General features: G+C 41.5%; 4 protein-coding genes across 5 annotated transcripts; 2 read left to right on the top strand and 2 right to left on the bottom strand.

The window, feature by feature from the left end:
• Window positions 1-3,553: 3,553 nt before the first annotated feature.
• Window positions 3,554-5,365, bottom strand: LOC110977655 (retinol-binding protein 1-like). 2 transcript variants are annotated; one of them, XM_022231952.2, is made up of 2 exons: window positions 5,236-5,365; window positions 3,554-5,111 (listed from the first exon to the last, which is right to left on the bottom strand). In XM_022231952.2, exon 2 carries the CDS (start codon window positions 5,087-5,089, stop codon window positions 4,697-4,699), a length of 393 nt encoding a protein of 130 aa, XP_022087644.1. In that variant the 5' UTR covers window positions 5,090-5,111; window positions 5,236-5,365; the 3' UTR covers window positions 3,554-4,696. The 2 variants fall into 2 exon arrangements, with proteins under 2 accessions (XP_022087644.1, XP_022087645.1); XM_022231953.2 differs by having other exon boundaries at window positions 3,554-5,114; window positions 5,236-5,338.
• Window positions 5,366-13,381: 8,016 nt separating this feature from the next.
• Window positions 13,382-14,875, bottom strand: LOC110977654 (fatty acid-binding protein, intestinal-like). The gene is made up of 2 exons (XM_087146078.1): window positions 14,718-14,875; window positions 13,382-14,583 (listed from the first exon to the last, which is right to left on the bottom strand). The coding sequence occupies exon 2, from the start codon at window positions 14,559-14,561 to the stop codon at window positions 14,169-14,171; it is 393 nt and encodes a 130-aa protein (XP_087002204.1). The 5' UTR covers window positions 14,562-14,583; window positions 14,718-14,875; the 3' UTR covers window positions 13,382-14,168.
• A 1,916-nt stretch (window positions 14,876-16,791) lies between these two features.
• Window positions 16,792-18,396, top strand: LOC110977657 (uncharacterized). Its single transcript, XM_022231954.2, has 2 exons — window positions 16,792-16,949; window positions 17,221-18,396. The coding sequence occupies exon 2, from the start codon at window positions 17,238-17,240 to the stop codon at window positions 17,628-17,630; it is 393 nt and encodes a 130-aa protein (XP_022087646.1). The 5' UTR covers window positions 16,792-16,949; window positions 17,221-17,237; the 3' UTR covers window positions 17,631-18,396.
• A 2,026-nt stretch (window positions 18,397-20,422) lies between these two features.
• Window positions 20,423-22,611, top strand: LOC110977643 (fatty acid-binding protein, intestinal-like). Its single transcript, XM_022231935.2, has 2 exons — window positions 20,423-20,617; window positions 21,562-22,611. Exon 2 carries the CDS (start codon window positions 21,595-21,597, stop codon window positions 21,988-21,990), a length of 396 nt encoding a protein of 131 aa, XP_022087627.1. The 5' UTR covers window positions 20,423-20,617; window positions 21,562-21,594; the 3' UTR covers window positions 21,991-22,611.
• The last annotated feature ends 4,867 nt before the right edge of the window (window positions 22,612-27,478 follow it).

Genomic DNA, 27,478 nt, shown 5'->3' with positions numbered 1-27,478 from the left:
TGGTGGGTAAGCAGATACTTCAGATGCTCTGCAGAGATCAGGCAGAGTGGATGATCCTCTTCCTGAATCTCTGCGACCAGCTTGGGAACGATGGAGGAGTGACTTTGTTGGAGAACTTCAAGATTCGACGATGCCTTTTGCCAGATGATTTTGGTCATGTTGAGTCAGTAGAGATCCATCATTTCTCCGATGTGAGTACCAGTGGCCCTGCCCAGTTTTCATATTTGCGACTAATAAATGATCAACAGAGAGTACACTGCAGCCTTATCATGGGAAAATGCAGAGTCTGTCCTCTGAAGCCAATTACCGTCCCACGCCTTGAGCTAACTACTGCGGTGGTCTCCGTTCGTGTCAGCGCTCTGCTACAGGAAGAGCTTGATTATGAGAATGTCCATAAGGTTTTCTGGACCGATAGTAATGTGGTGTTGGGATACATTGCTAATGATGCACGAAGGATCCATGTTTTTGTAGCAAACCGTGTGCAAAACATCAGAGATCACAGGAAGATTTCTCAATTGAGACATGTTGCAACTGATGTTAACCCAGCTGATGATGGATCAAGGAGTTAAGGAATTGATGACCAAGACTTGTTGGACCAGACTTTCTGTTTCTGTAAATTTGCTCTGTGTCCAAGATATAGGTGCAGATCCAGAACGGGATAGGGGTAGGCAACCAAATAACCCATCCCCTCGCTCATTGCCAATGTTTTTGAAATTTGTCAGGTATAATTTGAAAGTTTTTTCATTTTCGTGCTTTTAGGGTTCTGCGTCTGAAGGTTGGAAGACACCCTTAAATGCATAATCTAGATAGGGGTCTTTTTGGCATGTACAGTTAAGGGGAAAAAAGACTAGATGCCTTGACGACCAGCATCCCCTAAAACAACGCGATCGACCGCCTACTGTATGAACGCAAGCAATCTCCATGTGGACGTCGACCCACAAATATTTTGAGATGTTTGAGAAGTTTGGAGCAGTGGCGTAGCCAAGGGGGGCCGGGGGGAGTATGTGCCCTCCACAAATTCCTGGTCCCCCCCACAAAAAATGGATGAATGGATATTGAACAAGGCCAACCAATGCTTGCCCCAAAAACGCACCACTGAAAGCTGATGTCCTCCCCCATCAGATGCTGGTGCCCCCTTGTGCCCCACTCCCGGTAAAATCCTGGGTACGCCACTAGTTTTGAGACTGGAGCTTTGATATCAGGCAGTCTTGCAAAAACACACAATCAAGACTGAGTACAGAGTAGTAGTGTACAGTATTAACGACGCAAAAAGAAACAATGGAAGGAAACCTACCTAACGCAAGACCTCCTAATGCATTCAGTTCCCCCTTAAAAGATGGCTGTCATCTGTACACTCTTCATTTATAGTCTGGGAACACAGATTGAAAAAAAATCCATAGTTGGGACTGCTTGTTAATTTTTTTAGGATTATTTTTGTTTGGGCTGCATGCTTGGGCTCTTTCCGTTTGTCCTGGCAGGCTCTCTGCATAGTTCAGGTAAAATTTACAGTGATGTTTCTTGTTTCCGGTACCGTGAATATGTAAAATAGTTTTACACATGCTGCAATGTACGTTTTTAAAATACAGTATTTCTAATTTCAATTTTTTTATAATTAGTGGCTCAATTTACCCTTTGGCTACAAGTCAAATTTCAAATAACCAAGAATTCAATTCACTAAGTCAATATAAAAACAGGTGACTAATAAACATGTAGTGTACTTTCCCTGGTTTACTCAGTCGTGTCATCTATCCGGCAGCAGCATAGATTTATTTTGGTAGGAATCTAATTCGACCAACCATCCCTAGGACATAAAAAGGGTGCCCTAATAAAAAACACCTGCCAAATTTCATCTGGTGTTGCAGCACTGAATACTGTTAAAGGACTTTCTACATCCATTTGAAGCAAGATATGGGATGGAGAGAACCCCCCCCCGCCTTTGTCATTGTTTGATCGGAATCTCAGGAAGTTTTTACAGATTTCTAGGGGGGATGTGTTAGGTAACAATCGTCTAAAGTGTGTATAGGGATTGGACAGGTAAGGGGGGTACCCCTCCGTCCCATATCTTGCCCGGTATAGCTACATCAGCCTTGGAGATAGCCTAGGCTTTAAGAGAGCATTTTCAATCAGTAGTCACGAAGGACGATCGTAACAGCATTCCAAGAAAACTGGGGTTTCCAGACATATACGTCCAATCACATAATTACTCATGCTTCGGAAAAGCTCGTTGGGAACTGAGTATTCAGAAAGCTCCAGGACCAGATGGGATACAGAAAATAATACGCCTGCAGTATTGCTCCTCTTATGACCAACATCTATCAGAGATCCTACAGGTGAAACTTGCAGCTTATTGGCTAATGGCTAATGTTGCTCCTTCAAAAAAGGAATAGCTCACAGCGTGGGAATTATCGCCCCGTCACTGATAGCTATACCGTGTAAATTACTGGAACATCCATTCACACGATGCGCCATCTGCAATGGACACATTTTAACTGTAAGTTCATTTTCCATTTCAAGAGTCACTCTAACTGCTGACATAAAAACGAGCAAATAAAACTCAACACGTCTGTCAGAAGTTGTTCAAGTGGTTAAGCATGTTTGCAGTGGGGCAGTTTTCCGGACCTAATTGCAAATTTATTTTGTTTTTCTCAAATATTTAATTTGTACCTGTATAATCAAGAAATAATGACAAATTGCGTGGGTCTTTGTATTTCAGCCCTCTGTTGGTGGTACTCCTTCCCTTTAAGAACCCTCTTCAAAATGAGTTCCCCTTGGGTGAGATTGTGAAGATAAGATACGGTGATCAAGGACAATAGTACCAAAATGGGAATTTAGTAGTGTGCTTTGTAGTAAATAGTAGGCCACTAAATCAAGCCCCATTGAAAACAGTGTAAAATTGGCGTTCTTCAGGGCCCATGCATATAAACATCCCTGAAGTTTCTGAAACACATATTAGATTATTATTTGTTCCATTATCTTTCAATTTCTTTTCAATTTTCTGGGGGGTTAACCGATTACACTTTTAGTTATTCCCACAAAACAAAATCGCCCTCCGAATGGTGATTTTCCGAAGTCTTCTCATAGCCATTTTTCATGTGGCAACCCTCAACTTTCTCGGGCACTTTTTAACCGTGTCTTTTAGCCATTCTCCTCTCAGATGAAAACCCAAGGACACAAGGAGTTCATCTTGGCAAAGATCTACACAATCTCAGTTGCTCATCGGTGATTACTAGGAGTCCCAATAAAAATTAATATCCAGAGAACCTGACAAGTTGTTTTCCTTTTTTCAATCTGTGCCTTCTGTTCTTAAGACGAGTGGCCGCATAGTTGATGCTTGTTAACGTAATGAATTGAGAATTCCTTAACTTTTCTTTTCCTTCGCTTTCTCTCTCTATACTCTATCTATTACTTCACTGTTCTCACTGTGATAAATAGTTACGAGATGTTGTGATGTAGGGAAATGCATATTTTACATACATACTTCCTCCATGTTGCTCTACAATTATGACAAGATGACTTCACATCAAAAATTGAAGACAAAAGATGTCGGCACATATTTTGTAGCACTTATGAAGTTTTTATTAAACCTATCAAATCTAACAGTTTTCTCTGGCAGTTGGAACTTCAATTAACTTCAAGTTTACAAAGCACAAGGACAATTTGCTGTTAAAACACTTAAGTCATGCAGTGACGAAGAAAAAAGGTAAGGAGATGCACTAGCTTTTCTTGCTCCTCTCCACCTCAGGGATAGTTTGTTAGCAAGTGACATTATTACACAAGAATTTATTGAGGCCGTATTTTAAGGTTAACCCTGGTGATGCAAATAAAGCAATGATCAGGCAAGTTTCCTGTCCATTTGTTTTTTCAGGAGTAAAAGGTCGTGCACTGTTAAAGCTGGTTCGTTACTTTGCTTTAGGACTGTTTAATTGGAGTGCGACAACAGTCGGTGCAATCATGACAGCATATTCTTCAATCGTGGCTGCCAAATATTCTGAAGAGTAATCATCATTTGTGTGAGGCCACTATAAATAGTTTCATTGAAGGTGTGCAACTGAGGAACAACCACTTGATTTTGCTCTAAACATTTCAGCCTTGCAAAATGTATTCGGTTCCACGACCAAACTGACCCAAAATAGTGTTAAAAAGAAACTTTAAAGGTTCTGAAATCGTGAGGGTTAATTTGAAGTGTATGAGTTTTATATTATCGCCTCTTTGTATGTTGTAGAGTTCAAGAATTCGACCAGTTTATCCAAATGGCGAGAAAATATTTTATAATTAGTAAATTATCACTTTGGGTTTACAGTTTATGGTGTCTAGTGTAACTTCATTAATTTCCGATCGTGCATTAAACTGTCAACACGGTAACCTTTAGCAGTCTAAATTGAAAAATATTACTTTCCCAAACTTCAAGGACTCTAAAATGGATCTACCTTCAATTCAAGATGCGGAAATAGCAAGGGAGTTATGATATTAAAACTCCAGATCTTTGCTTGCCGGGCAAAAGATTTCAGTTCAATTTGAACGGTTCAATATCTGCTGATTGAGGAGCATCAACTCGCTGTTTGCAGGTGGCTGCCATGTATGAGATGCGCTAAAATGCTGTGGATATCCCGGTCCACCTGTTTTTATGAGGTCGGGATATTCTGGAAATAAGTGTACTCGCCCTCTTTTCCCCGGACTTGGATCTGCAGGTGAATGTCTACGCTTTCTTGAAGGTAGATTTGGCGACCACTTCCTCGTGGTTAAGGCAGACAATCATGTTATCCCCGCTCAATTCACGGGTCACAGAGCCCTTGTTGTCGATTTTCGTCAATACCAGCTTGTCGCCCTGCCATGCCGTGGTAAACTCAAGCTCCTTGACGCCCGCGATTGTGTCCTTGAAGTTTTGGCCCACGTTGATGGTGGTTTGTTTGACCTTGTCGTCCTTGTTGTTAGTGGCCTTGATGTTGATGGTGTCCCCACTCTGGTTGATTTCTTCTGTCACCTGTATGTCGGTCGGGAACTTGTCCAGGGGCACGCCGAACTTGCCCAAGAGCTTGTCCCAGCCCTCGGATGCGCAAGAGACCCACTTGCCGCTGAAGTTGGCAGGCATGATGAATCGGGGCGGAGTTTTCCTGCTTTGAAGGAGGAGTAGGCTCATTAAATGTCAACGGCAATTTCAGAATGCTGAAGATGATAACACGACATAGCAACTACCTGTAAAAATACAAATGTCAAAAACAATTGCTTGAAACTCACCTAAACGAACTGGGCGAAAGGCTTAAATGTCAGGCAAGGTCTGCTGCTTGGTCGCAAAGGAGACCGACAGACTGTGATTGACTGCTTTTTATTGGTTTCCAAGAACACTCCCCACGGTTCCTATTGGTCGATAGCCTGGTGTTGTCCGTCACGTGTATGCACTTTGGCACGGAAAATCACCTTGTTACAGGAATATTTAAACAAGCTCTAATTTCTATTATGCAGCAAAATTTAATCCCTAATTGTTCGTTCCCGTTTCTGACCTTTCTGATAAATATGATTGTAATAGGCCTAAAACTCACATCATGAATAATAAATTGGGCCCTGGTTCTATTTTAAATCTAATGGACAATAATGAAACTTCCCACGCAACTGGATCTGAAGAAGACTGCTATTTGACCATTCGCAATTCCGTATGTATAGCTGACGAAGATGTGGGTCATCATTCCATGAGGTTGGGGCACAGTTTGTGACGACGTCCGTTGTTACGTGGGTTCCGTAAAAATGAACAGCTAGTTCCCTACACGTGAATTCCAAATTATAGATCTACATCTTGCAAGTCTGAATACAGAGGTGTGTGTTACTTTTACAGAGTAAATGACTTCCTCTACAGGTCATGACAGGCGGTAAAAGTTACCCATGTAACAAGGACACCGTCACAATTTGTGCTCCATCAACCTCAATATGGAATGGCCCATATAAATGTGATTTTTTTTTCTGGAAATCTTAATAGTATTCCAAGAAAAGGTGAGTTTCCAGATATGCCGCCCATTTTTTCATGGTGTGGGAAAACTCTTAGGGAACTTAGTGTCCAGAAAGCACCAGGACCAGAAGGGATGACTTCAAAGTTACTCAAAAAATTGCCAGCAGTATTACTCCTTTCTTTACTTTCTCCTATGAGAAATCTTTCTTGGCCTACGTTGCTCCTTTGTTCAAAAAAAGGAAATCGTTCAGAGCCAGGGAATTATCGCCCGGTCTCACTGACATCGATACTGTGTAGATTACTGGAACATCCATCCCCACACGATGCGCCATCTACAAAGAAACAACTTTTCACTGTTTATTTTCCAATTCAAGAGTCACTCTAACTGCTGACATAAAAACGAGCAAATAAGACTCAACACGTCTGTCAAAAGTTGTTCAAGTAGTTAGCATGTTTGCAGTGGGGCAGTTTTCCGGACCTAATCGTAAATTCATTTTGTTTTTCTCAAATATTTAATTTGTACCTGTATAATCAATAAATAATGACAAACTGTGCGGGTCTTTGTATTTCAGCCCTCTGCTGATGGTACTCCTTCCCTTTAAGAACCCTCTTCAAAATGAGTCCCCATTGGGTGAGATTGTGAAGATAAGATATTGGGGTTATTTTATCAACTTGGGATATAATAGTACCAAAAATGGGAATTTAGCAGAGTGCTTTGTAGCAGACTCTATATATCCTGAACGGAGATAGACTGCCAATTGCTCATTGGTGTTAACTAAGGGTTCAACAGACAACTAATATTCAGAGAACCTGCCAAGTTGGTTGGTTTTAATTTGTACCCTCTGCTCTCAAGATCAGTGGCCACATCGGTGATTGTGCTTGCTAGCGTAATGAATTGAGAACTCCTTGACTTTCTTTTTCCTCGCTTTCTTTCTCCTTTACTTCACTGTTCTCATCGTGATATAAATAATTACGAGGTATTGTGGAACAGGGAAATGCTAATTTTTAAGACATAATTACTCCATCTTGCTCTACAGTTGTGACAAGGGTGGTTTTACATGACAAAAATAAAGCCAAAGATGTCGGCACAGATATTTTGTAGCGCTTATTGCACATTGTATTACCCCTATCAAATCTCACAGTTTCTCAGACAGTTGAAACAACTTCAGCTAACATCAAGTGTACACAGCTTAAGGACAAATTTGCTTGGAAATTGCTTATAGTCCGAGTGCAGCGACGGAGCAAAAAGAAAGGCGGTGCACTAGATTCTCTTGTTCCTTTCCACCTCATTTCAAGGGTGTTAGCAAACTGACATAATAACACAGGATTTCATCGAGGCTATATTTTAATGTTATGTTGCAAATGAAGTTTCTTTTTTATTTTTTTGCAGGAGTAAAAGGTCGTGTACTGGTAAAGGCATGCGTGCCCCCAACAACCTTACCAATGGTCAGGGAAGACTCCTTAATGCAAGCTGACGGATATCGACACAATGCATCAGCACATTTGCTTGACCTTCCAGAACGGTATCGGGTATTTAAATCAAAGATGTCAATTAAACAACCCATCGATGCTCTACTGCACCCAACTTGGCAGTCTTGAGGTGTGCCAATGGATTATTATCAGCCAAGACAAGAGTACGGTGTCCGAAGAGGTATTCTCGAAATGTTTCGGCCACGAGCCACTTTAATGCAATGGGCTCCAACTTCAAACTGGACAGATTCAAGTAGGATTTTTCTGCTTCTCTGAGACACCTACTGGCGAAAGCATTCTTATGCAAGGCCCCAGAATCACTGTGGTGAGAAATACAGGCCCCTAAACCTTTAAGTGAGGCACCAACCTCCAAAACAAACTGCCGGTCGAACCTTGGATATCTTAACATCGGTGCCTCACAAAATGCCTTGATAAGGGCGCTGAATACCGTCTTTGTCTCTTCACACCACTTAAAATTGACGAACCTGCCTTTCCTGCTTTTACTTCAGCTTTATGGTTCTGCTATCCGAGCAAAATTTGGTACAAATCTTCTATAAAAAGAGGCCAACCTGAGAAATGATCGAAGCTGGTGAATGTCAGTGGGAATTGGCCATTCTCAAACTTACTGTGCTTTATCAGGGTCTACATGCACCCTGTCAGCCTGAGCACCCACAATGTGACATAGGTGTCGAATGGACATCTGGAAGAGTTGACTTTTTTCCCATTCATCTTTAAAACCATGAGACTCAAATTGTTACAACACCCAGTCCAACCTTTAATGTGTTGCTCAACTGAGCACTAGCTCTGTCAATATTAAGATCACCGAAGGGTTGACCAATTTCCAGCAGTCGCGCCACAGCTGGATCTATAACTACACGCCGAACATATACAAAACATTCACTCTCTCTGGGCTCAACAAATCTTTGCACACTTATTTGAGCTTTGGAAACTCTGGCCACTTTTGTGAAAGGTGGAATAGAAATTTCCTCCAAACTTTTGTTGGCGATAAAAATACCCAGAAAGACACCACTTTGGTTTCACGATACCCTCAATGACTTGACGCCTTACCTTTTGACCAGGATCGTTTGACTGCAATTTACCGATACTGCCAGTTGGAAGTATACCCGAGAGGTGAGGACAAAAGAGAAACTGGTCGTCCTTATTGTTGGAAAACCCTGCATTAAGAGAACAAGAAACTTTCTGCACCACACCAGGCGGAACTACATGACGCCCTACCGTCCACAAACCATAAATCTCAGGGGAATTTTCACTGACCTCAGTTTGATCAGGAACCGAAGATTCGACAGCGCCATGCAAGCCAGCGTAAAGTAAGATCCCAATCTGGTCCTACATTCACATTCTGAACTTGGCCCATCATAGAGACAATTTTTCTTAGCCCATTACACCCAAGCAACACCGGACGTCTTTTCTCTACGCCCTGGTGGAGATGAAGTGGTCCCTTTAGAAACCAACAAACTCACTTGAAGCTCCCGCATGCAAGTTGGCATCAAAACACCCCTCAACGGGGATGTCTAATTGGTAGTTGACCCCAACTAACCTCATATATGAATTGACTGGTGTGAGTTTTCCTGCACCTGAGAGGTGCCCATGGAAGAATTCCCAAGAAAACAAAGAGCCTTATGCTCCTGTATCTAATACACATTGTATTCTGTTACCAATGAGTGAAATAGTGGCTATAGGGCATATGGCCAGGAACTTCCGTCGCATGTCTGCAACGCTACGTTTTTCTCTACTTCTGTGAACTTCCAGACAACTGTGTTGTGAGCGATTCATCACGCAAAACTTCCTCCGTCACAATGCCCTCTGTCACGGAGGCTATACGCGTTTTCCGTTGCCTTGTCATTGGATTTGGACTCGGCAAGCTCCGTCACTTTTTTGGAGCCCTTTGCCGTTTAATGTAGTTCTCAGCTCGGTGTCCCGATCTCTGGCAGAAACTGCATTTAGTGAGTTGCCTATCGCTGTGCATTTGGCATAGGCTCATTTTGGAGTTAGTTTCCTCCTGCTACGCCATTAACTGCTGTACACAGGTGATCAGTTGTTTTTTACTGTCCATGATCTGCATCAAGATTGCATTCTGATTTGATTTCCAGGCGCGCTTCTCTGCGCACCCACCGCATCTTTTGAGTTCACTTGGTTTACGACAGAGCATTCGGAATTTCTTTTCCTTTAACATTCTGATACCGGAAAAGCCCCAGTGCCATATCTCGCAAAACAAAAAATGACAGGTCTGATTGGTTATAAACGAGTTTGTGCAACTCTCGCTGCAACGATGAATCGAGAATGCCTTAACTGTATCAATACCTTGCCATCTCCCTCCCTAGGGGCTGCCGACTCAACCAAACTCTCTCCCTCTAACTGCCATTCGACTGAACAATGCACCAGTCAATACCTGGATAGTCTCAGAAGACCCAAATCGACTGCGCAGCGCGATTCGACTAACTCAGGAAGTGTACCTCTCTCCCTAAAGGGACTGCCGTCTACTTCTTCCCTTGCTACACCACCTAAAAAATCCAAAATTACATTTGCCCTTACTTCCCCAGAAAGCCCAAGTTGCCGTGCATATGTGGAGCATGATGGAGCCATTCATCCAATGTCTGGTCTCCTGCTTTCCTTGGGTGTCCATGAAACTTAATGAGCTTTACAGTTGGTGCCCTCTGATGCCAGAGATTCTGGAAAGCACCAGCTAGTGTATCTACCAGAGCTTGGTTTGACTGTAAAAGCCATCTGCAATATTTTCAGGTAAGGCCATAATCTGTATGAATGCCACATACAGCGCCTACGATCAATATGCTACATTATGCTTAAGGTATACAGAGCTGCAACATGTACCCCTGAAACACAGAAATTACAACAAACCACAAGTACACCACTTTAAGAACAAACATATGCATACAAGAAAGATAAAAAAAATATGAGTTGGTATCTCACGCCCATCAATTAAGTTGCTCAACCATAAGCCCACAGGGACAACAGATTTTTTTCTACAAATCCGATAACCCAGTTTATACAATCATACCACATGCACAACAAAAATGATGATGGTGATCGGAAATTATTGGAAACATTTTGCTTTGCTTGAAGTCACACCCCAATCCTGTCCACGACGCCAAAATTATGTCCATGCCGAGGCTGTAGTTCACTCTCTTGACAAGAAGTAAGGTTGAGACTACAATCACATTAATTGATAGTTGATGATTACAGCTGATTTATTTCAAATTGCGAGGAAAGGAATGACCGTCAATAATAAAACCCTGTCAATGAAATATGTTTAGTTTGATATAATTTTAAGTTGTGCATAGATTCATTTGATTACATAAATATTAAACACAGTACCTGCCACTATAAAATTACGTGTTGTTTTGTAAGCAGTCCTCCAAATCCTTCATAAAAATATTTTGATAATTACTGAATAACCAGCCATGACTAAAATATAGAAAATGCAGTCTTATCCTGATACAAAATAACTTTGAATAACTGTCCTACAGTCCAAGCAGCAGTTACTGTGAGTCAGCTGTAGACTATGAAATAAATAATTAAGCAAAGTCGTACTGTACGTAGCCTTTCGTCAAGGCCTTCGCGGCTGTGTTTGTGTAACTGAAAAGCGGCTGGACCAGAGACCACATGCATGAGTGGCGCAGCCACGAGGCCTTTTCCAACTTATCAGGAATCTCTGATGTTTTTCTTTATGTTTTCGATTTTTGAAAATCCCAACCAATCATAAGCGAGGGGGTCAGCATACATTAACCTATTATGCACATTGAAAGTATACGAAAGATGGCGAGCGTGTAAAGTGTGTCGGCGGCCGTGAGTGCAGGTCAGTTGTCTGAGCAGTATTTGGACAGTTCTTTAGAATACGCTGCTGGAAAACTTCACCTTGCCGAGTTAAAACCATTGCATCGTTAGGCTATTGAAGTATCCTTACACGGGCGTGACATTTTCATCTTTACCCACGGGATATGGTAAGACTAAGAGCTCCATGTTTCAAGCACTGCCATATTGCTTTGACCATTTGGCCTTGATGAACTGCTACTTGCTAGTGTTACTCCAATGTCAGAACCATCCCCCACCAACAAGCATCATAGTTGTCATCTCACTGCTTATTGCCCTCATGAAAAACCAGATGGAAACATTGCGTAAGCTTTGGAGTTGATGCCGTTTATTTCAGAGACTCGTCTGCTGTGACTATTTACATGAAATTTATGAATAATGCATATAAAGCTTATGAATAATTCACCACAAAAACAAGTTGGAAATGGCCTTGTGGCTGCACCACTCGCCTGGTCTCCTGTCCAGTCGCTTTGCAGTCACACACACACAGCCACGAAGGCCTTGATGATAATGTTGTACAACATTCAAGTCACAGAACACAGCCCACGTGATGTACATGTACACCCATGTATACCACGAGTGCACGCGACACACCGACTCAACTTTGAGAGAGCTTTGACAACTTCATACTATAAGGTTGCACGCCAAGAACTATAAAACAGATTAAATAGACACTCGTCACGCCAACCAACATCTCATGACTTAGTTTAGACACGACTTACCCCCAAAATGTAGGAAATACAATCGGGTCAATTAATGCATCGTTCTATTTGCTTGATCAACGGCGTGACGCTTTCGAAAAGAGGACAAGAACATGTGTGTGCTCTTCTGAGTGGATCACACCACCCTTTAGTCAAAGATAATGACAATAACCACCACTAGTTCTGGTTATTCGAACGATAGTGACATAAAAGCAAAATAAAATAATAATTCTACCGATGACATTCTTAAGAACTCAAAATTTAACCAAAAGTATTCCAACTTTGTTTAGAAAAAGGGACATCTGAAGGGGATTAAGAACCCTAAAAAGAACATGTAAGATCAGTCACCACTAAATAATGCATTTTCTTAATGAATAATTAATCGTCTCATGTGCTGAACGGAAAGATCACATCCGAACAGATGTAAAATTCTTAAACTCTTGGCCACTTGGGGGCGCTGTATACAATCTCGTGTTGCCCGAGTTGAACGCTGTTGAAATTATACAGTCGCTTTAGGCCTCTAGATCGGAGTACACGTGTTTGTTTGAAGTTGGGGAAAGTTTAAAGACTGCAACCATTCCGGAGATTTATCAAAAGCACCCATCAAAATTCATCAGATATTGCAGCACTGAATTTTCAATCAGTATTAACGAAGGAAGATTGTAATAGTATTCCATGAAAACATAATTTTCCAGACATGCCGCCCATTCATTAAACTACCCACTGTGTAGAAAGGCTCTTAGGGGCCTAAATGTTCAAAAAGCACAAAGACCAGATGGGATTACTTCAACTTATTCAATGAATGCGCCAGCAGTATTGCTCCTCTCCTAACTATCATCCATCAGAAGTCTTTATCTACAGGTAAAAGGGCGAAGGTTGCTCCTTTACTAAAATAAGGAAATCGCTCAGAGCCAGGGAAAAATCGCTCGGTCTTACTGACATCCATACCGTGTACATTACGGGAACATCTATTCACTCATAACGGGAAGATATTGGGGGTCATTTTATCAAGGACAATAGTACCAAAAATAGGAATTTAGCAGAGTGCTTGCAGTAGACTCTGCTATATCCGCCCTGAAAGGAGTTAGATTGCCAACTGCTCATCGATGTTAATAAGGCTCCACAGACAATAATATTCAGAGAACCTGCTAGGTTCTTTTTTAAATTTGTGCCTTTTTCTCTCAAAAACAGTGGCCGTATTGTTGATTGGACTTATTAACCTAATGAACTGAGAATTCCTTGACTTGACTACTCTCTCCTTTACTTCACTGTTCTCATCCAATATATAAAAAAATAAGAGATGTTGTGATGTAGGAAAACGCTAATTTTTCAGACATAATTACTCCATGTTGCTCTACAGTAATGACGAGGATGGCATCACATCAACACAATTTATTAAAGACAAAAGATGTCGGTACATAGATAGATTGTAGCACTTATTGCACACTTTATTAAACCCACCAAATCTCAGAGTTTCTGCGGAAGTTGGAAAACTTCGATTGACATCAAATGCACACAGCTTAATTTGCATGGAAAATATTAAAGTCATGCAGTGATAGAGAAAAAAGGTAAGGCGTGTGCACCAGCTTCTCTGTCTCCTCTCCACCTCACGTTAGCAACTGACATTATTACAAAGGATTTTATTGAGGCGGTATTTTAATTTTATCCCCAGTGATGGAAATGAAGCAACTATCAAAGAAGTTTCCTTTTCATTTTTTTCAGGAATAAAGGGCCATGTACTTAAAGTGACGCAAGAAAGAAAATGTTTTGTAATGAGCAAATTATCACAATAGGTTTACAGTTTATCTTGTCCAGTGTAACTGCGTTAATTTACGATCATGCAGTATAACAAAAATTGTCAACACAACAACCTTTTACAGTGAAATTGGAAAATATTACTTTCACAAACATCTGAAGAACTCTCAGATGAATCTACCTTCAATTCAAGAAGCAAAACAGCGACGTGTTATAATATCAAAGAATCATACTGAATTACCCCAGATCTGTCCTTGCCGGGCGAAAGATTTCTGTTCTGATCTGTTTCGGTTCAATTTCTGGTAAATGGGAAGTATAAATTAGCTGTTTGCAGTTGACTGCCATGTACGAGATGCGCTAAAATACTATGAATATCCTATGCCACCTGGTTTTACATATGGGATATTCTTGTAAGTCGCCCTCTTTTGCCCGGACTTGGATCTGCAGGTGAATGCCTACGCCTTATTGTAGGTAGATTTGGCGACCACTCCCTCGTGGGTAAAGGTAACAATCATGTTACCCCCGCTCAATTCACGGGCCATCGAGCCCTTGCCGTCGATTCCTGTCATCACCAGCTTGTCGCCCTGCCAGGCCGTGGTAAACTCAAGCTCCTTGCCACCCCCGATTGTGTCCTTGAAGTTTTGGCCCACGTTGATGGTGACTTGTTTGACCTTGTCGTCCTTGTTGTTACTGGTCTTGATGTTGATGGTGTCCCCGCTCTGGGCGATTTCTTCTGTCACCTGTATGTCGGTCGGGAACTTTTCCACTGGCACGCCGAACTTGCCCAAGAACTTGCCCCAGCCCTCGGATGCGCCAGAGACCCACTTGCCGCTAAAGTTGGCAGGCATGATGATTCAAAGCGGAGTTTTCCTAGTTTGAAGGAAGGGAAGGCAATTTAAATATCAACAGCAATTTCAGTTTGTTGAAAATGATAACACGACACCATGCATACCGTAGAAATTGAAACGCAAAAAACAAGTGTAACGTGAATGCTTGAAACTCACCTATACGAACTTGGCAAAAGGCTTGAATGTTAGGCAAGGTCTGCTGCTTGGCCGCAAAGGAGACTGACAGACTGTGTTCGATTGCTTTTTATTGATTTCTAAGAACACTCCCCACGTTTCCTATTGGTCGACAGCCTGGCGTTGTCCGTGACGTGTGTACTTTGACACGGATAATCGCTCCGTTACAGGAATATTTAAATTACCCCAATGTCTTATACGGCAAAATGTAATCCCTAATTGTTTGTTCCCGCTTCTGACCTTTCTGATATGATTGTAACAGGCCTAAAACTCACACCATGAAGGATAAAATTGGGCCCCGATTCTATTTTAAACCCGCTGGACAACAATGAAACATCTCATGCATTAGGATATGAAGCACACTGCCATTTGACCGTTCGCAACTCGATATGGTGCTTGTTGTATAGCCGACGAAGACTTAATCAAACCCTGAAAAACCCTTTGGTTTTTGAAGGTGGAATTTCCCGTGGGTTGTTTGAGCCTATGCCCCAAATGCTGCCTATTTAGATATAAGTAAGCTTTGTAGCATGATATTGGTTTAAATATGCTGATTATACAACAAAACCATACTACATTGTATTTCACTTTACAGTGCACTCTGCGCTTAGTGGCAAAATTGTTAAACTCAGGGCGTACTTGGGATTGCTGTATATTATCTTGTGTTGCCTAAGTTTATTGCTGTTAAAATCATACAAGCCAGACAGTCCGAAACGTTTGACATGACCATAGGACTCGTCTGATATTCTACATTCTTTACAGTCTACACCTTGGTCTTTAATCTCTCTCTAATTTGTAATATGCAACTGCGGGCATGCGACGTACTCTTTCCTTGCTCCTTTATGGATATGGATTTCTTCAAGTCAGACCATTACACAGATAGATGAAAAGAGGGATATGATAACGAATTGCGTCTATACAACTGTGTTACCTTACCTTAGTAGCACTGTTTTTTCTCGCTTTTCAGAGTTGCGGTGAGTCCATGAAAGACACGAAATTTGTCTGCAATCGACCATATGTGCGCACTGCCGAGTATTGCGAAATGACCACTTAAGGATAAGTTCTCCAATACCCCCATACGTCTCACATCTGAAACATTATCTTTAGTATTCGTTTGTACGTTTCTTGACGGGGGGAAATGTTTAAAATGAACCCTCCATATCTTTAAATGTCCTTCAATTCTCAAAAATGTCATAAATTGGGTCACCCGACACCATGGGCGTAAATCCCAGGGGATGGGGGGTACAGCCTATAGAATTATCTCCCACTTTTTGACCACGGGATGGGCTACTGAATCATCTCTTCACTTTTTGTGGGGGCGCGAGCGAGAAATAAGGTGGACTGTGAAGAATTTGTCGGACTTCCCGACAACCAAAATTTATTCCACGGCACTCCTGAAGGGAGCTCGATAAAAAAGCACTGTTTTGATGTAAGGCTCTGTAGGAGTAAATTACATATTACACATCTGTATCATGAACATCGCCTCCTCGTGTCATATGGTGTCAGCACCCCCTCCCCACGCTTGTCTAATTTCCAAGGCTGGGCAAGTCATCCCCAACAATCCTCTATCCCCCTCAAATTTACGCCATTGATGATTAGATCGTGACTGCTTCCATGATGTTTCATGTTCCCTGTCCACGTTGCACTAATACTGAAGATTTGTTATAGGCCTATATCCACCTACAACTCATTCAGCTGACTTCACTTTTGAAACTACTTTTGTCAAATATGAACACGCTTGATAAGAAAAGCCACGATCACACAACAAAATGGTTGACTCAAACGATCTAATCCAGTCTGTAGGTTGGTCTTTGAACAAGACGTAAATGCGGTTTGTAGGCCGACCACAGCTTGAGACTGTAATATTGATACTTTACACGTGTGTTTCTAGACCAAGCATAATGTCCCATCTAAACTTAAGCTTGATGATCTTGTTTAATCATCCTTTTACAACATTTATATCTCCTTCGGCAAATTAAGGTTACGTAACTTCTTTCTGTTCCCACGTGACCATTAAAGGGGGGTGTTGCTAAGTTGTTCCATAGATACCATCCTACTCTGACCAATAACAGCCAGTTTTCAAATCTCCTCTTGGACATCAGGAGAGCTAGTCCTCTGATAAATGAAAGGTTGACTCGATGTTTTTCACATCTTCCTTGTGTCCAGCGACGGCGCGACAAAGACGTTAGCTCTTCTCATTTTCCTCCTGAGTTAGAGGTGAGATTCTACAATGCTCTAAATGTTCTAGTTCCGTGTTATTACTTCATAACCCAAAAGAATTGTAGTAGAGACTTCGAGGTCGACACCCTCCAATAATCCTTTTGGTGGTGGTAGTGGAGGAAAATAGTTTAAACTATCGGGATTTCCTTTCTAATTTGAATTCTTTTTAGCTCCAATTACAGCTTTCTACAGAGAAATCTGACAGCCCCAGGGCTTTATTACTATAAGAGCATTCAGTTAAAATCATTCACTTTCTGCACTGAAACAGATACATCCAGCCCAACAATGCCTGCCGATTTCAGTGGAACATGGACCAACACCAAAATGGAGGGTTGGGCAGATCTCCTGGAAGCATTGAAGGTGGACAAGTCGAAGGTACCCGCCGACCTGAAGGTGACGGAGGCTATCACCCAGAGTGGTGATACCATCACCATCGTCACCACCAACAACAAAGACCCCAGCGCCCGGAAGGAGGTCACCATCACCGTGGGTAGCAACTTCACCGAGACTCTGGTGGGTCAGCCCTTCGAGTGCACCACGGCGTGGGAGAGTGACAAGCTGGTGCTGACAGGCGTGGGCGGCAAGGGGAAAAGCACCCGGGAGTTGGTCGGCGGGCAGATGCTGGTCACCATCCAGATCGGAAGTGCAGTAGCCAAGACCTGGTTCAGCAAGCAGTAGGCAATGCAAATTCGAGTTTGAGCGATAGAAGGAGAATGAACTTAGAGGGGAAGACCACATGCACTACTCAGTCCAAATCAAATTATGCAGTAACTAGTTGACGTCGGCCGGATTAGATCAGCAATTCTACTCACAAACATTTCATGTTATACAATTCGGTGTTTTAGAATTCAGCAAGTGCAGCCATGAAATGAATCATAAGATACGTGAATCCCTTACAATATGATCGTTGCTTGGGAAGTTTGACGTTAATAGGCAATTCTTGTATACATGCATTATACCACATCACGATATGCTTGGTTGCTTTGCACATACGTGTACTTTCCACAAATGCACATTATACGGTAGCGATGGCACGCCTGCACACTTCGCAAGAAATGGATTTGGTTAGAACAATACTGGGTCAAGATCTTTTTAAAACGAAATTGAAGTGATTGCTGTCTTAAAGGTCATACTCGTTAGCAAAACGATGTTTAGGTTGTATTTACTTGCTCTTATCAATATAAAAATTCAAATTTTCAATTAGTTAAGGCATAAAATGTAGAGAATTCGAATGGGATACTACAATTTTGTTTTTCAATAAACACATCCAAAATGCAGAAACAGTGTTTTATCATGTTATTTTATCACCAACCTTTCAAATTTCATATTCATCATCAATGGAATCCAGCTTGTGTCCAGCAAACGAACAAAGTGTACGGTTTAAAAGTGACAAAGAATTTAACTTGTTTTTAATGCTCTTCGCGTTTCGGGTGCCCCATAAAGACAATTTAGCATTAATTCGACCATGTCAGTCTTAACTTATTTGAGATTTTCTGTCGTTTTCCACAAATCAGTTGTTTTTGGCGAATTTAACAAGCACTGTGAACTGAACTTCTGGAGCTGGATTCCACGAAGTATGTTACATGTAGGCCTACATTCAAAATTTCGGGCTTTCAAAATCAGACGTAGTCATGGGAGTAGCCAGGATTTCTCTCGGGGTGGGAGCAAAGCCTGGGAGGGCCAAAGACTCATCAGAAATGAACTGATTCACCATTAACACTGAAAGGGGGTCATTTTCGAGGTTTCCATGCCAATTGATGTTTCAGCGTTCGTCTCTTTTACTTTCTTTATTTTCGCTTGTTTTCTTCTCCCAATATATTTGTTACATTTTTTCGGGGGAGCAGCACCCCTTACCCCCTGGCCCCCTCGCGAGGCACATGACGAAGTATTTCATGATCAGGTTTCTATTTGAAGACTGAACACAGAGACGAACACCACAGCCATATTGGCCAACTTGCTTCCACCTCAACACACCCGCAGCTAAAGAACATTTTATCCTCAGCAAGCGAACATTATCGATTATGCAGACTTAGATAATGCCGTGTAGTTAGGAAAATGGTAAAGCCGTGAGGGGAGTCTGCGGAAGCATTTGCACATCCTCAAAAGATTTGCGGTGAACCCCTGAAAAGAGGTTCTTTACTTTTATTGGACAATTCGCAGGTTAACTCTGAAGGTCTGTGGATGACAAGTCCGTATTCCTCTTAATTGATGCCGTCTCACGCTGCTACAGATGTCAGAAGTTTGTTAGATTTTTGTCTTGTTCTTCTGTTCTTACAATGCACCGTGTCTGATTTGCCCAAGTTAACTTGATGTATGCTCTTCCAAAGAAAAAAATCCACAAACGGCCTGTTTTCGTAAAAAGGGTGTCGTTTAGTATTTTTACCGAAACTGATTACAAAAGAGATAAATCCCTTTTGTGAATGAATTAGGGAAAAGGGACTAGTTTTATTAGTTTTTTATTTTTTGGTTTTAGCTGAAGCTTGCAAAAGCAGCTACGACCTCAAATCTATACACTTTCTTAACAGTCTATTCAAATTTGATTCTAGATTCAATGATACCCTTCTGATTGATTCTGCGTTGGATAAACGCACGAACACAGCAACGCAAACACTGCATTAGCATGTCTGATCAAAGTCCACTTTCATGGCGGACTTGAATCCGTAATCAGTATAGAACGAAGGTGACTCATACATCTAATCCCTCCGATATTAAACAGCTCTACGGCCAAACATTTTTATGTCATTCTGTCTGGACACTTGCCAAAAGGGAGCATTACGATACACACAACTTCATTTTAGGGTTTTCACCCAAAATGTCCTGATTTCCAATTCTGCTGAGCAAACATGACCCTCTTTTATAATTTGGACTTTTTTATCTGGCAGGATATCCTTTTGTCACATCAGGCCGGCCGATAACGGAAGTGAGACTGTTTTCAATTCGCAGCTGACCGAAGTACTGGCAATACGCCACTTTGTGTGAGGTAGTGAGCTCCAAAGAGAACTTCTATACATCATTTCCCAAAGTCTCTCGTGGATGCATCAATATGGTCTCTCAGATTTATTGTTGGGAAACTGGGGAAAATAACATCGGCTGCCAAAAAAAATTACTCAAAAGAAAATTCCTACAAATTTCAAAAATCTTAAAACGGATCGTTTGTCGTTAGGCACGAGTATTATTGAAATAGACTTTATTGCTTTAGCTCCATGGGGTTATTTGCCAACCAGGTATCCCATAATTATGAAAAAACTGCTAAATGAACTCTTGAGTTGAAGGTGACCCGGCATGCCTTTCGGTATTGTCTAGGTTTTTATAATCACAAGCTGAGATCGAGGTTATAGTTCAGTAAGTCCCTGCTGCGCCTGCGGAACTGGTAAGAGCAAACAAAAAGGTTTCCATTGTGCTCATGAATCGCGGATCAAAGTTTGGGTCTGTGTCCTCGTGACCCAGAACAAATAAGGCACAAATTGCAAGCGGAAACGAAGGGCGCAAGACTATACTTACCCACCAATCGTGTGACTCGTTATTGCGCAGACTGCCAATGGCAACCCCGTTTCTGCTATCATGGCGGTAGCGATGATAGGGAGCTACACATTGTGGTCTCCCGGGTTGTTACATTTCACCTAAAATCGTAAAAATATTGGTATTTCTTTCAGCTGGAATTCAAGGTAAGTGCTGTGATGACCTAAGATGCAAACGATTTGTTTGTAGGGTAAATATTACATCATCCGTGATTTTCGTCCAAATTTAGGCCAATAGCATAAAGCATTTATACATGAATGCAGATAGTTAATTTTTTTCTGAATGAAATAATGACGTATGCACAACGATGCCCGTTCTATGTCAAAACTTATACTCACAATTTCATGGGAATGCAATTTGGTGCCTTTGTTGTATATTAGTCCAAATTCTTAACTAACATCCCTCTATCATTGAGTGGTGAAGAAGTGGGTTTTTTCCAAGTCAGTGAAACGCAATTATTGAAACCTCATTGAAATTATGGTTTTCCGCATCTTAAGTTGGCCATTGATTCCAACCCCTCTAAAAAAGGCAAGTCGGGTTATTCCGCGTGTGATTGCCCATCATAAGATTCACAGCGAGTCTTTCTCCTGAAGTTGTAAGGTTCTCCCCTAGTATACGGAATGACACGCCGATGTAATTGATTTACACAGCGCCCTCTGCAAACTACAAGTGAGCTGATGGCTTGTTTTAAATCAGGTCTAAATAATCTGAGGTTTTTCTTGCATCCAGGATGTGGAAACAAACTATTCATCCTGTTTAGTTGGGATCCTCAGGTGTACATGTACACATCAGGGGCGAATTTTCCAAAGGGGGGGGGCATGAACTAAAGCAGCAGGACTAATGGTAAAATGCCCGTACGGCGTGGGGTCCGCAGCCATTTTGGATTCTAGGCGCTCTATGGTGCAATTTTAGGCAGTATGACACCTCGTTTTTTCGTTTCCCTCCCTGTTATCTTTTTTATAAAATTCATTTATTTATTTATATTTTTGTAAAAAAGGGGGCCGTGCACCTCCACGCCCCCTTCTATCCGTCCGTGCACATGATTTATGTCTAACGCCTTGATGTGTATTTTTCTAACCCGATTTAAAAGTTTTGACCCGATGAACCTCTGACTATATGAGCCATGGCGACCGATTTCAGCGGCAGGTGGAAGAGCAGTCGTTCGGAGGGTTGGCCAGAACTCCTGGACAAACTGAACATTCCGAAGGACAAGCTGCCGCCCGACCTGAGGATCACCCAGCTCATCAGCCAGACCGGCAACCAGATCAACATCAAGACCACCAACAACATCGACGACACCATGCGGGAGTCCACCATCGTGGTCGGGGAAAAGTTCGTGGACCGGGCGGCTGGGCATGATATCGAGTACCTGACGGCGTGGAACGACGACGGGAAACTGGTGCTGACTCGCACCAATGGCAACGGGGGCATGACGCGCGAATTGACCGCCGGCGGGGAGATGCTGGTCACTCACCTTCACGAGGGGGTGGTAGCCAAGAGCTTCTTCGCCAAACAATGACCATCAATGACTTAGTTTAATTGTGAAGAAGAAACTTATACAAGTACAACGATGGGAGGGGGAAGTTCTCAATTATTGATAACAGAAATGAGGTGACAGTTCTTCGAGCATGACGTCGCGCTATAAATTGTTCACTCTCTTTTGTTTGTATTATTACATTTTTCTGTTTATTTTTGTTCTTTCCCATTGATATTGAACTGTGCTCAATTTAAGCAGATACCACATATGTTTTTCACTGAGGGCTCTTCTTCCTGTAAACAGTACCTTAAATATGATATATGCTGGTGTGAAAATGGAGACGTTCATAATGTTTTTGAAGGAGAAACATCACACCAAGCTTATAAGTATTTACTCGAACCAGAGGCTAAAAAACTATACAAATATAGCTTTAAAGATATTTCTCTTTTTGCCACATCTTGTTCAACTATATTATCTTGTTTTGAATTGAATTGTCATTAAGAGCTGGATTATTAAAAGAGAAAATATCAGGAGACAATATGTGACATCTTGGACGGTGTCAAAGAGATGTAAAAGGAGTCGGCTGGCGAAACGCCGTGATTATCAATATCCTGTACTGGAAATTCAGGTAATGGTCCTAGAAATAAAATGTAAATTCTCAGAGCTGGTGCCCATATATCAAAGTGAATATTTTGTACGTAAACAGACAAAAATGATTCGTTCTTTAATATGCGCAATTGAAATTTTGCCAGTTGGATGTACAGATTTAGAGTCAAAAGAATTTTAAATACTTGTATGATACTACTTAGCCACGATTTATCTAGGTTAGGGAGTCTGTGAAAAAGAAAGTACTATTTTGTCAACTAAATATCCACATGATCAATGTCCAAGTTTATTGTATTTCAGCAAAATGAACCCGCAACGTGTTACTGAGCTGGAATGAAGAAGCCTCATAAACCCAGAAAATGAACAAACTCTCGGCAAATCGGCAAATGTTCGATGCACTGGTGTATTTTAGCGCACCACTAGGTTGTTTTAAAGTCTAGTGGACGCCTCCTTTCAGACTATGCTTCACACACGCGTTGCCGAGAAACCAATCGAAAGAACGCCGTCTGCTTCTGTTTGATTACCGAAACGCAGTTTTGCGGGTCCGCTTTAGCCATCATTGTGACCCGCCATTTATAATTTTTAAATATTAACAGAGGATTCATTTATTTAAATTTTATAATTTTTAAATATTAACAAAGGATTCATTTATTTTATTGGTTATGAAAAGTGCGTCAGAAGTTCAGATTAATCAGTGGAGCGTGGGCCTAATGGACAGCCAGTTCAAAATATCCACTGAATAGGTGCCCGCAGATTTTCAAGTGTTCGGTACGTAGCTCGGCTTTAGTAACACGCCCTCTTTTGGTCAGACACTTTTACACCGGGTGCAAGCTAAACTGTCATAGCCAACAGAAATAAATACTTGAACTTCAAATAATCAAGAAAAATACTCACGACTTTCTCAGGCATTCGAGACGCACATCAAAGTAAACTTTTAAGCTCATTTTATGACTTTAATTTTATTTCGAATTTCTATTAATTAACCCATGACTTTTGAAGAGTTTTTTCCCACAGAAGGTTACCCGTAGAGCAGTCGCGAAGCCCCTGACCATTTGAAACATCGATACCGTTTACAAGCACCGATTTCTTCCAAATCTCACTCAGACACAAGCTAGCATTCGTTTTGGTAGCCTAAACCTGTCTTTCCTATAAATCGTCAAGTTCATGGGCCACAACAGGCTCTATTTCGTAGTGAATTTGAGTGCATACAAATTGTGATTTAGCCGATGCAAGTAGTTTCGGCCTACTTACTGGCCGGTACCCTTACAAATTACGTTGTTTTGATTATATATCCACCAACCAGATTTTCTAAGTCGATAATTTAATAAACGTTTCGTTGTGAAGGAAGAGACAGGTACCATTTTACCTGCTTTACGGTTTATATGAGTTTGACATGCCGATCGCCAGATTTTCAAAATTTGTTTGAAAACTGAAAACAAACGCTGTTATTGTTGGAATTGCACATTGACGATTTAATATCTTGTCTATGCTTTTTGCGACCCGCCAACCCGAAAGTTTGTTATCTACCCAAGCCAAAGTAACAGCTGTTTACATCTTCAGGCCTTACCGACCGTTATCTTGAGAACCTATTGATAGGCAAGCACACTGGACTATTAAGTTTCGTGAATGCCCTCCCTTCCGAAGTGTTCACACAAACATGCAGACATGGTTTTTACCTCAATTCTATAAAGCTGCACAAAGGCAAGAGCAAACGAAAATAAGGAAATAATAAATTCTACTTTGAATCACTCAAAATGGTCTGAATTTACAATTTACACCATTGGATAGAACCTGTTGTTTAATTCATTAAGCCATGAGGTCATAGATCCCTGTTCGGGTTGAACTGACTTGAATAAGGGTCTATTGAAAGGCAAGAGAAGAGCTTCAACCGATGTAAACTTGCTGAAGTAGGAATTAGCGACCACGCCCTGGTGTTCGAGGGTGACCACTTCCGCTGATCGCCGAAAGGGTGCCGACCACTAATTCAAGTGAGAATTTTTGACCAGCTCATTAGCATTAAAAGTACCCCCACAATATCTTTTGAAAAAGGAGATTGTTGGGCCCCCAAAATGGTGAGATTGTGTAAATCGTTGCCAGGATCAACTCCCTGGGTCTTTGAGCTTTCATATGAGAGCAGAAGGGCTAAAAACTACAAAATGGTCCTAAGTGCCCGAGAAAGTTGAGGGTTGCCACTTGAAAAATGGCTGGAATCAGACTTCGGAAAAATCACATTTTGGGGGGTGATTTTGTTTTGTGGGAATAATTAAAAATGTAATTGGTTAACCCATAAGAAATTGAAAAGAAATTGAAAGATAGGTGACCAGACAAGAATTTCATTTGTGCTTCAGAAATCTCAGGGATGTTAGCGTGCATGCTATTGGACCCTGAACAGTGTTGATTTTACACTGTTTTCAATAGGGCTTGAATTAGTGGACTGGACCCCGAAGTGACCCCGCCGGAGCCGCTGACGGCACGCATAACCAGCTTATCACCTTACCAGGCCGTGGTCTGCTCTATCTCGTGGCCGGCGATGGTTGATGCCCACGTTGACAGTGGCCACTCATGTTCGCTGTTGTGGTTGTTAATAGTGGTCTTCATGTTGATGGTATTGCCGCTCTGAGTGATAGCGTAGGTCACCTGTAGATTGGCGGGTATCTTCACCTTGGGCATCCCCATCTTCGCCAGCTGGTTTGCCCAGTTCTCTGACTTGACGCTTTCCACAGAAGTTAGCACTGTAGCAGGCATGTTGGATGGTTAATAGCAGGCTACTGAGAATTTGAAAGATTTCAATTAAAAAGATTCTACTCTAGTCGCACGGAATCAATTTGAAATCAGTAAAATTGGTCCTGTGTGACACAGATGAGTCACCGTAGACTAGAGGTGACTTGGAATATTGTTGGGTGATTTTTTTTAACTTAATTTAATGCAGACTTGAAAATTACAGCAGGGAAGTACGCATATGTGAAACCTTATCTAAACAGGGCTTATCCAAAGTAATGTTTAAGGCAGTCTTCGTCAATTCATCTTAATGTCTCATTTAGCCTCGTTTTATTATTTTCAAGGTCATTTTGGTGTCCCTTTAATTTCAGAAAAACAGTTTGCATATTATGATCACATCAGAGATGTCAATGTTTTATCCTTTTCAAAGCTAAAATTTGCACGAATTTCGGATATAATATTTTGCTTGTCGTAAATTGTCTCCTTTTGCAATGCGTTGTTCGTTCAGTCAATGACAGTACCACAGTGAGCAACTTTTTCACTTAAAAATTTGGGAGATAAACTTCAACAAAATCCAACCATAACAGAAAGTGAAAACATTTAAAATTGTGAGTGTTTAAAAAGGTACTTCATAAAATTCCTTTAACAGGAGCGGTTTATTCCACAAAGCATTTGCCTTCCAAAAATGAATACCACATGCCCTTTTAATTAATTTCCAGGACGAATGTATAAAGAGAGAGGGATAAATCTTTAGAAGAATTACGGACAAGAGAGAAATTACGAACAAGCAATGGGCGTTTCTTCAGTTTTTATTTCTAATTGATGTACTCAGACATATCAACTGAGCGAAAGCGTGTTTTGTGTTTGTTAAGTCTTGGTTTCCAACCAAACATTCTCATATGAGAAATTCAATTCAAAAGAGCTGTACCAAATCAATTTAGTACGAAAGCTCATGCTGTGGACATTATGCAAACTGAATATGCATAATTGATCTGGCAAGAATTATAAACTATGGGATTCCTCTGACACAGTAGAAATATAATCACAATGCTACCAAACGGGTTGGAATGGACTTTGTCCATATTTGCCAAACACTGGCAAGCCCCCAAACCCAACAACAACACCTCAGCTTACAGAAGGACTACGGTGGTTCAGAGACTTCTAAAAAACGCTAGTTGACAAGCTTTGCTAAAATTAACGGCCTCTGAATTCTACTGAACGAGACGAGCAGGGAAAAACCCCTCCTCATTCAGCTTCTTGGGGATCCTTGCCTTTGCCAGAACATCCGAAAACCAAACTCCGGGCAGCGGTTCTGCTTTCTTCTCAACCGAATAGCGCACGGAAGTAATGAGAAAGCAGTACTGATCAGTAATATTTGGGATGAAATACACACAAGGAAAATACGTTCCTTCTAACTGCTGTCCAGTAAGAGTTATTTTAGAACATTTTTCTTTGGAATTTTACCTGTATCTTTCAGGAAAGGAGGTTTCAGTTAAGAAGTGTGCCGGGCAAGGGACCTACGTCACTAATGATTTCCCTCTTCCAGCTGCTATTCTCGTACACTTTCATCACTTGGCGATGAGCTGGAAAAAATTCTCTGCAAGGGTTTCCCTGACAATCGCAAGCAATTTGCGATTGGTGGAGCGGCTTGAAAACGCCCCTGAGCTCTAGCGCGACCTCCTTCCAGTGTAACCAAATGATACAAAGGGTGCTGGGTAAATGTTAACACGTAGCAGCATCATGTCATGGGGCTATAGCTCCATAATTATACGCAGTATTAAAAGTTTGAGATACTGCGAGGAGTCAAACGGACCGGATCGGGCAGATGGACTGATTAGGGCGGGGAGACACTGTAAAAATCAACCCCCATTATAGACGCGTCTTTGCGTTAACGGTAACGGTATAATTCAAAATTAAACATCTTTTTGGAAATAAACGCGTTTCGGTGTTCAGAGGATGTTGGCGCGAGGAACGTGTCATTGTGTCTAAATTAAATGTATTAACACTTCAAAACGCATATTTGTTTTGAAAATAAACACCGTAACGCGTTTAGCATTGGATTTTTAACACCACAACATGTTCATAACGTTTTAGCAGGCAGGTGTTTTAAAGAGCGTTAAAACACTAACACTTGTGTTACAGTGTATACCCCCATAGCAGATGTAAATTCCTTCTTTAAGCCAATGTCGCATCAGTGGGCTCGTGT

This window comes from Acanthaster planci, linkage group LG01 (genome assembly GCF_054643075.1).
Source record: "Acanthaster planci isolate LZ-2023a linkage group LG01, COTS_SCS, whole genome shotgun sequence".
Lineage (NCBI taxonomy): Eukaryota > Metazoa > Echinodermata > Asteroidea > Valvatida > Acanthasteridae > Acanthaster > Acanthaster planci.
The sequence above is the reverse complement of the archived record's forward strand: the minus strand, read 5'-3'. Positions and strand labels throughout refer to the sequence as shown.

Bases quoted from the DNA above. Each gene is read 5' to 3' on its own strand.
- LOC110977655 (XM_022231952.2), bottom strand. From the start codon at position 5,089: ATGCCTGCCAACTTCAGCGGCAAGTGGGTCTCTTGCGCATCCGAGGGC.
- LOC110977654 (XM_087146078.1), bottom strand. From the start codon at position 14,561: ATGCCTGCCAACTTTAGCGGCAAGTGGGTCTCTGGCGCATCCGAGGGC.
- LOC110977657 (XM_022231954.2), top strand. From the start codon at position 17,238: ATGCCTGCCGATTTCAGTGGAACATGGACCAACACCAAAATGGAGGGT.
- LOC110977643 (XM_022231935.2), top strand. From the start codon at position 21,595: ATGGCGACCGATTTCAGCGGCAGGTGGAAGAGCAGTCGTTCGGAGGGT.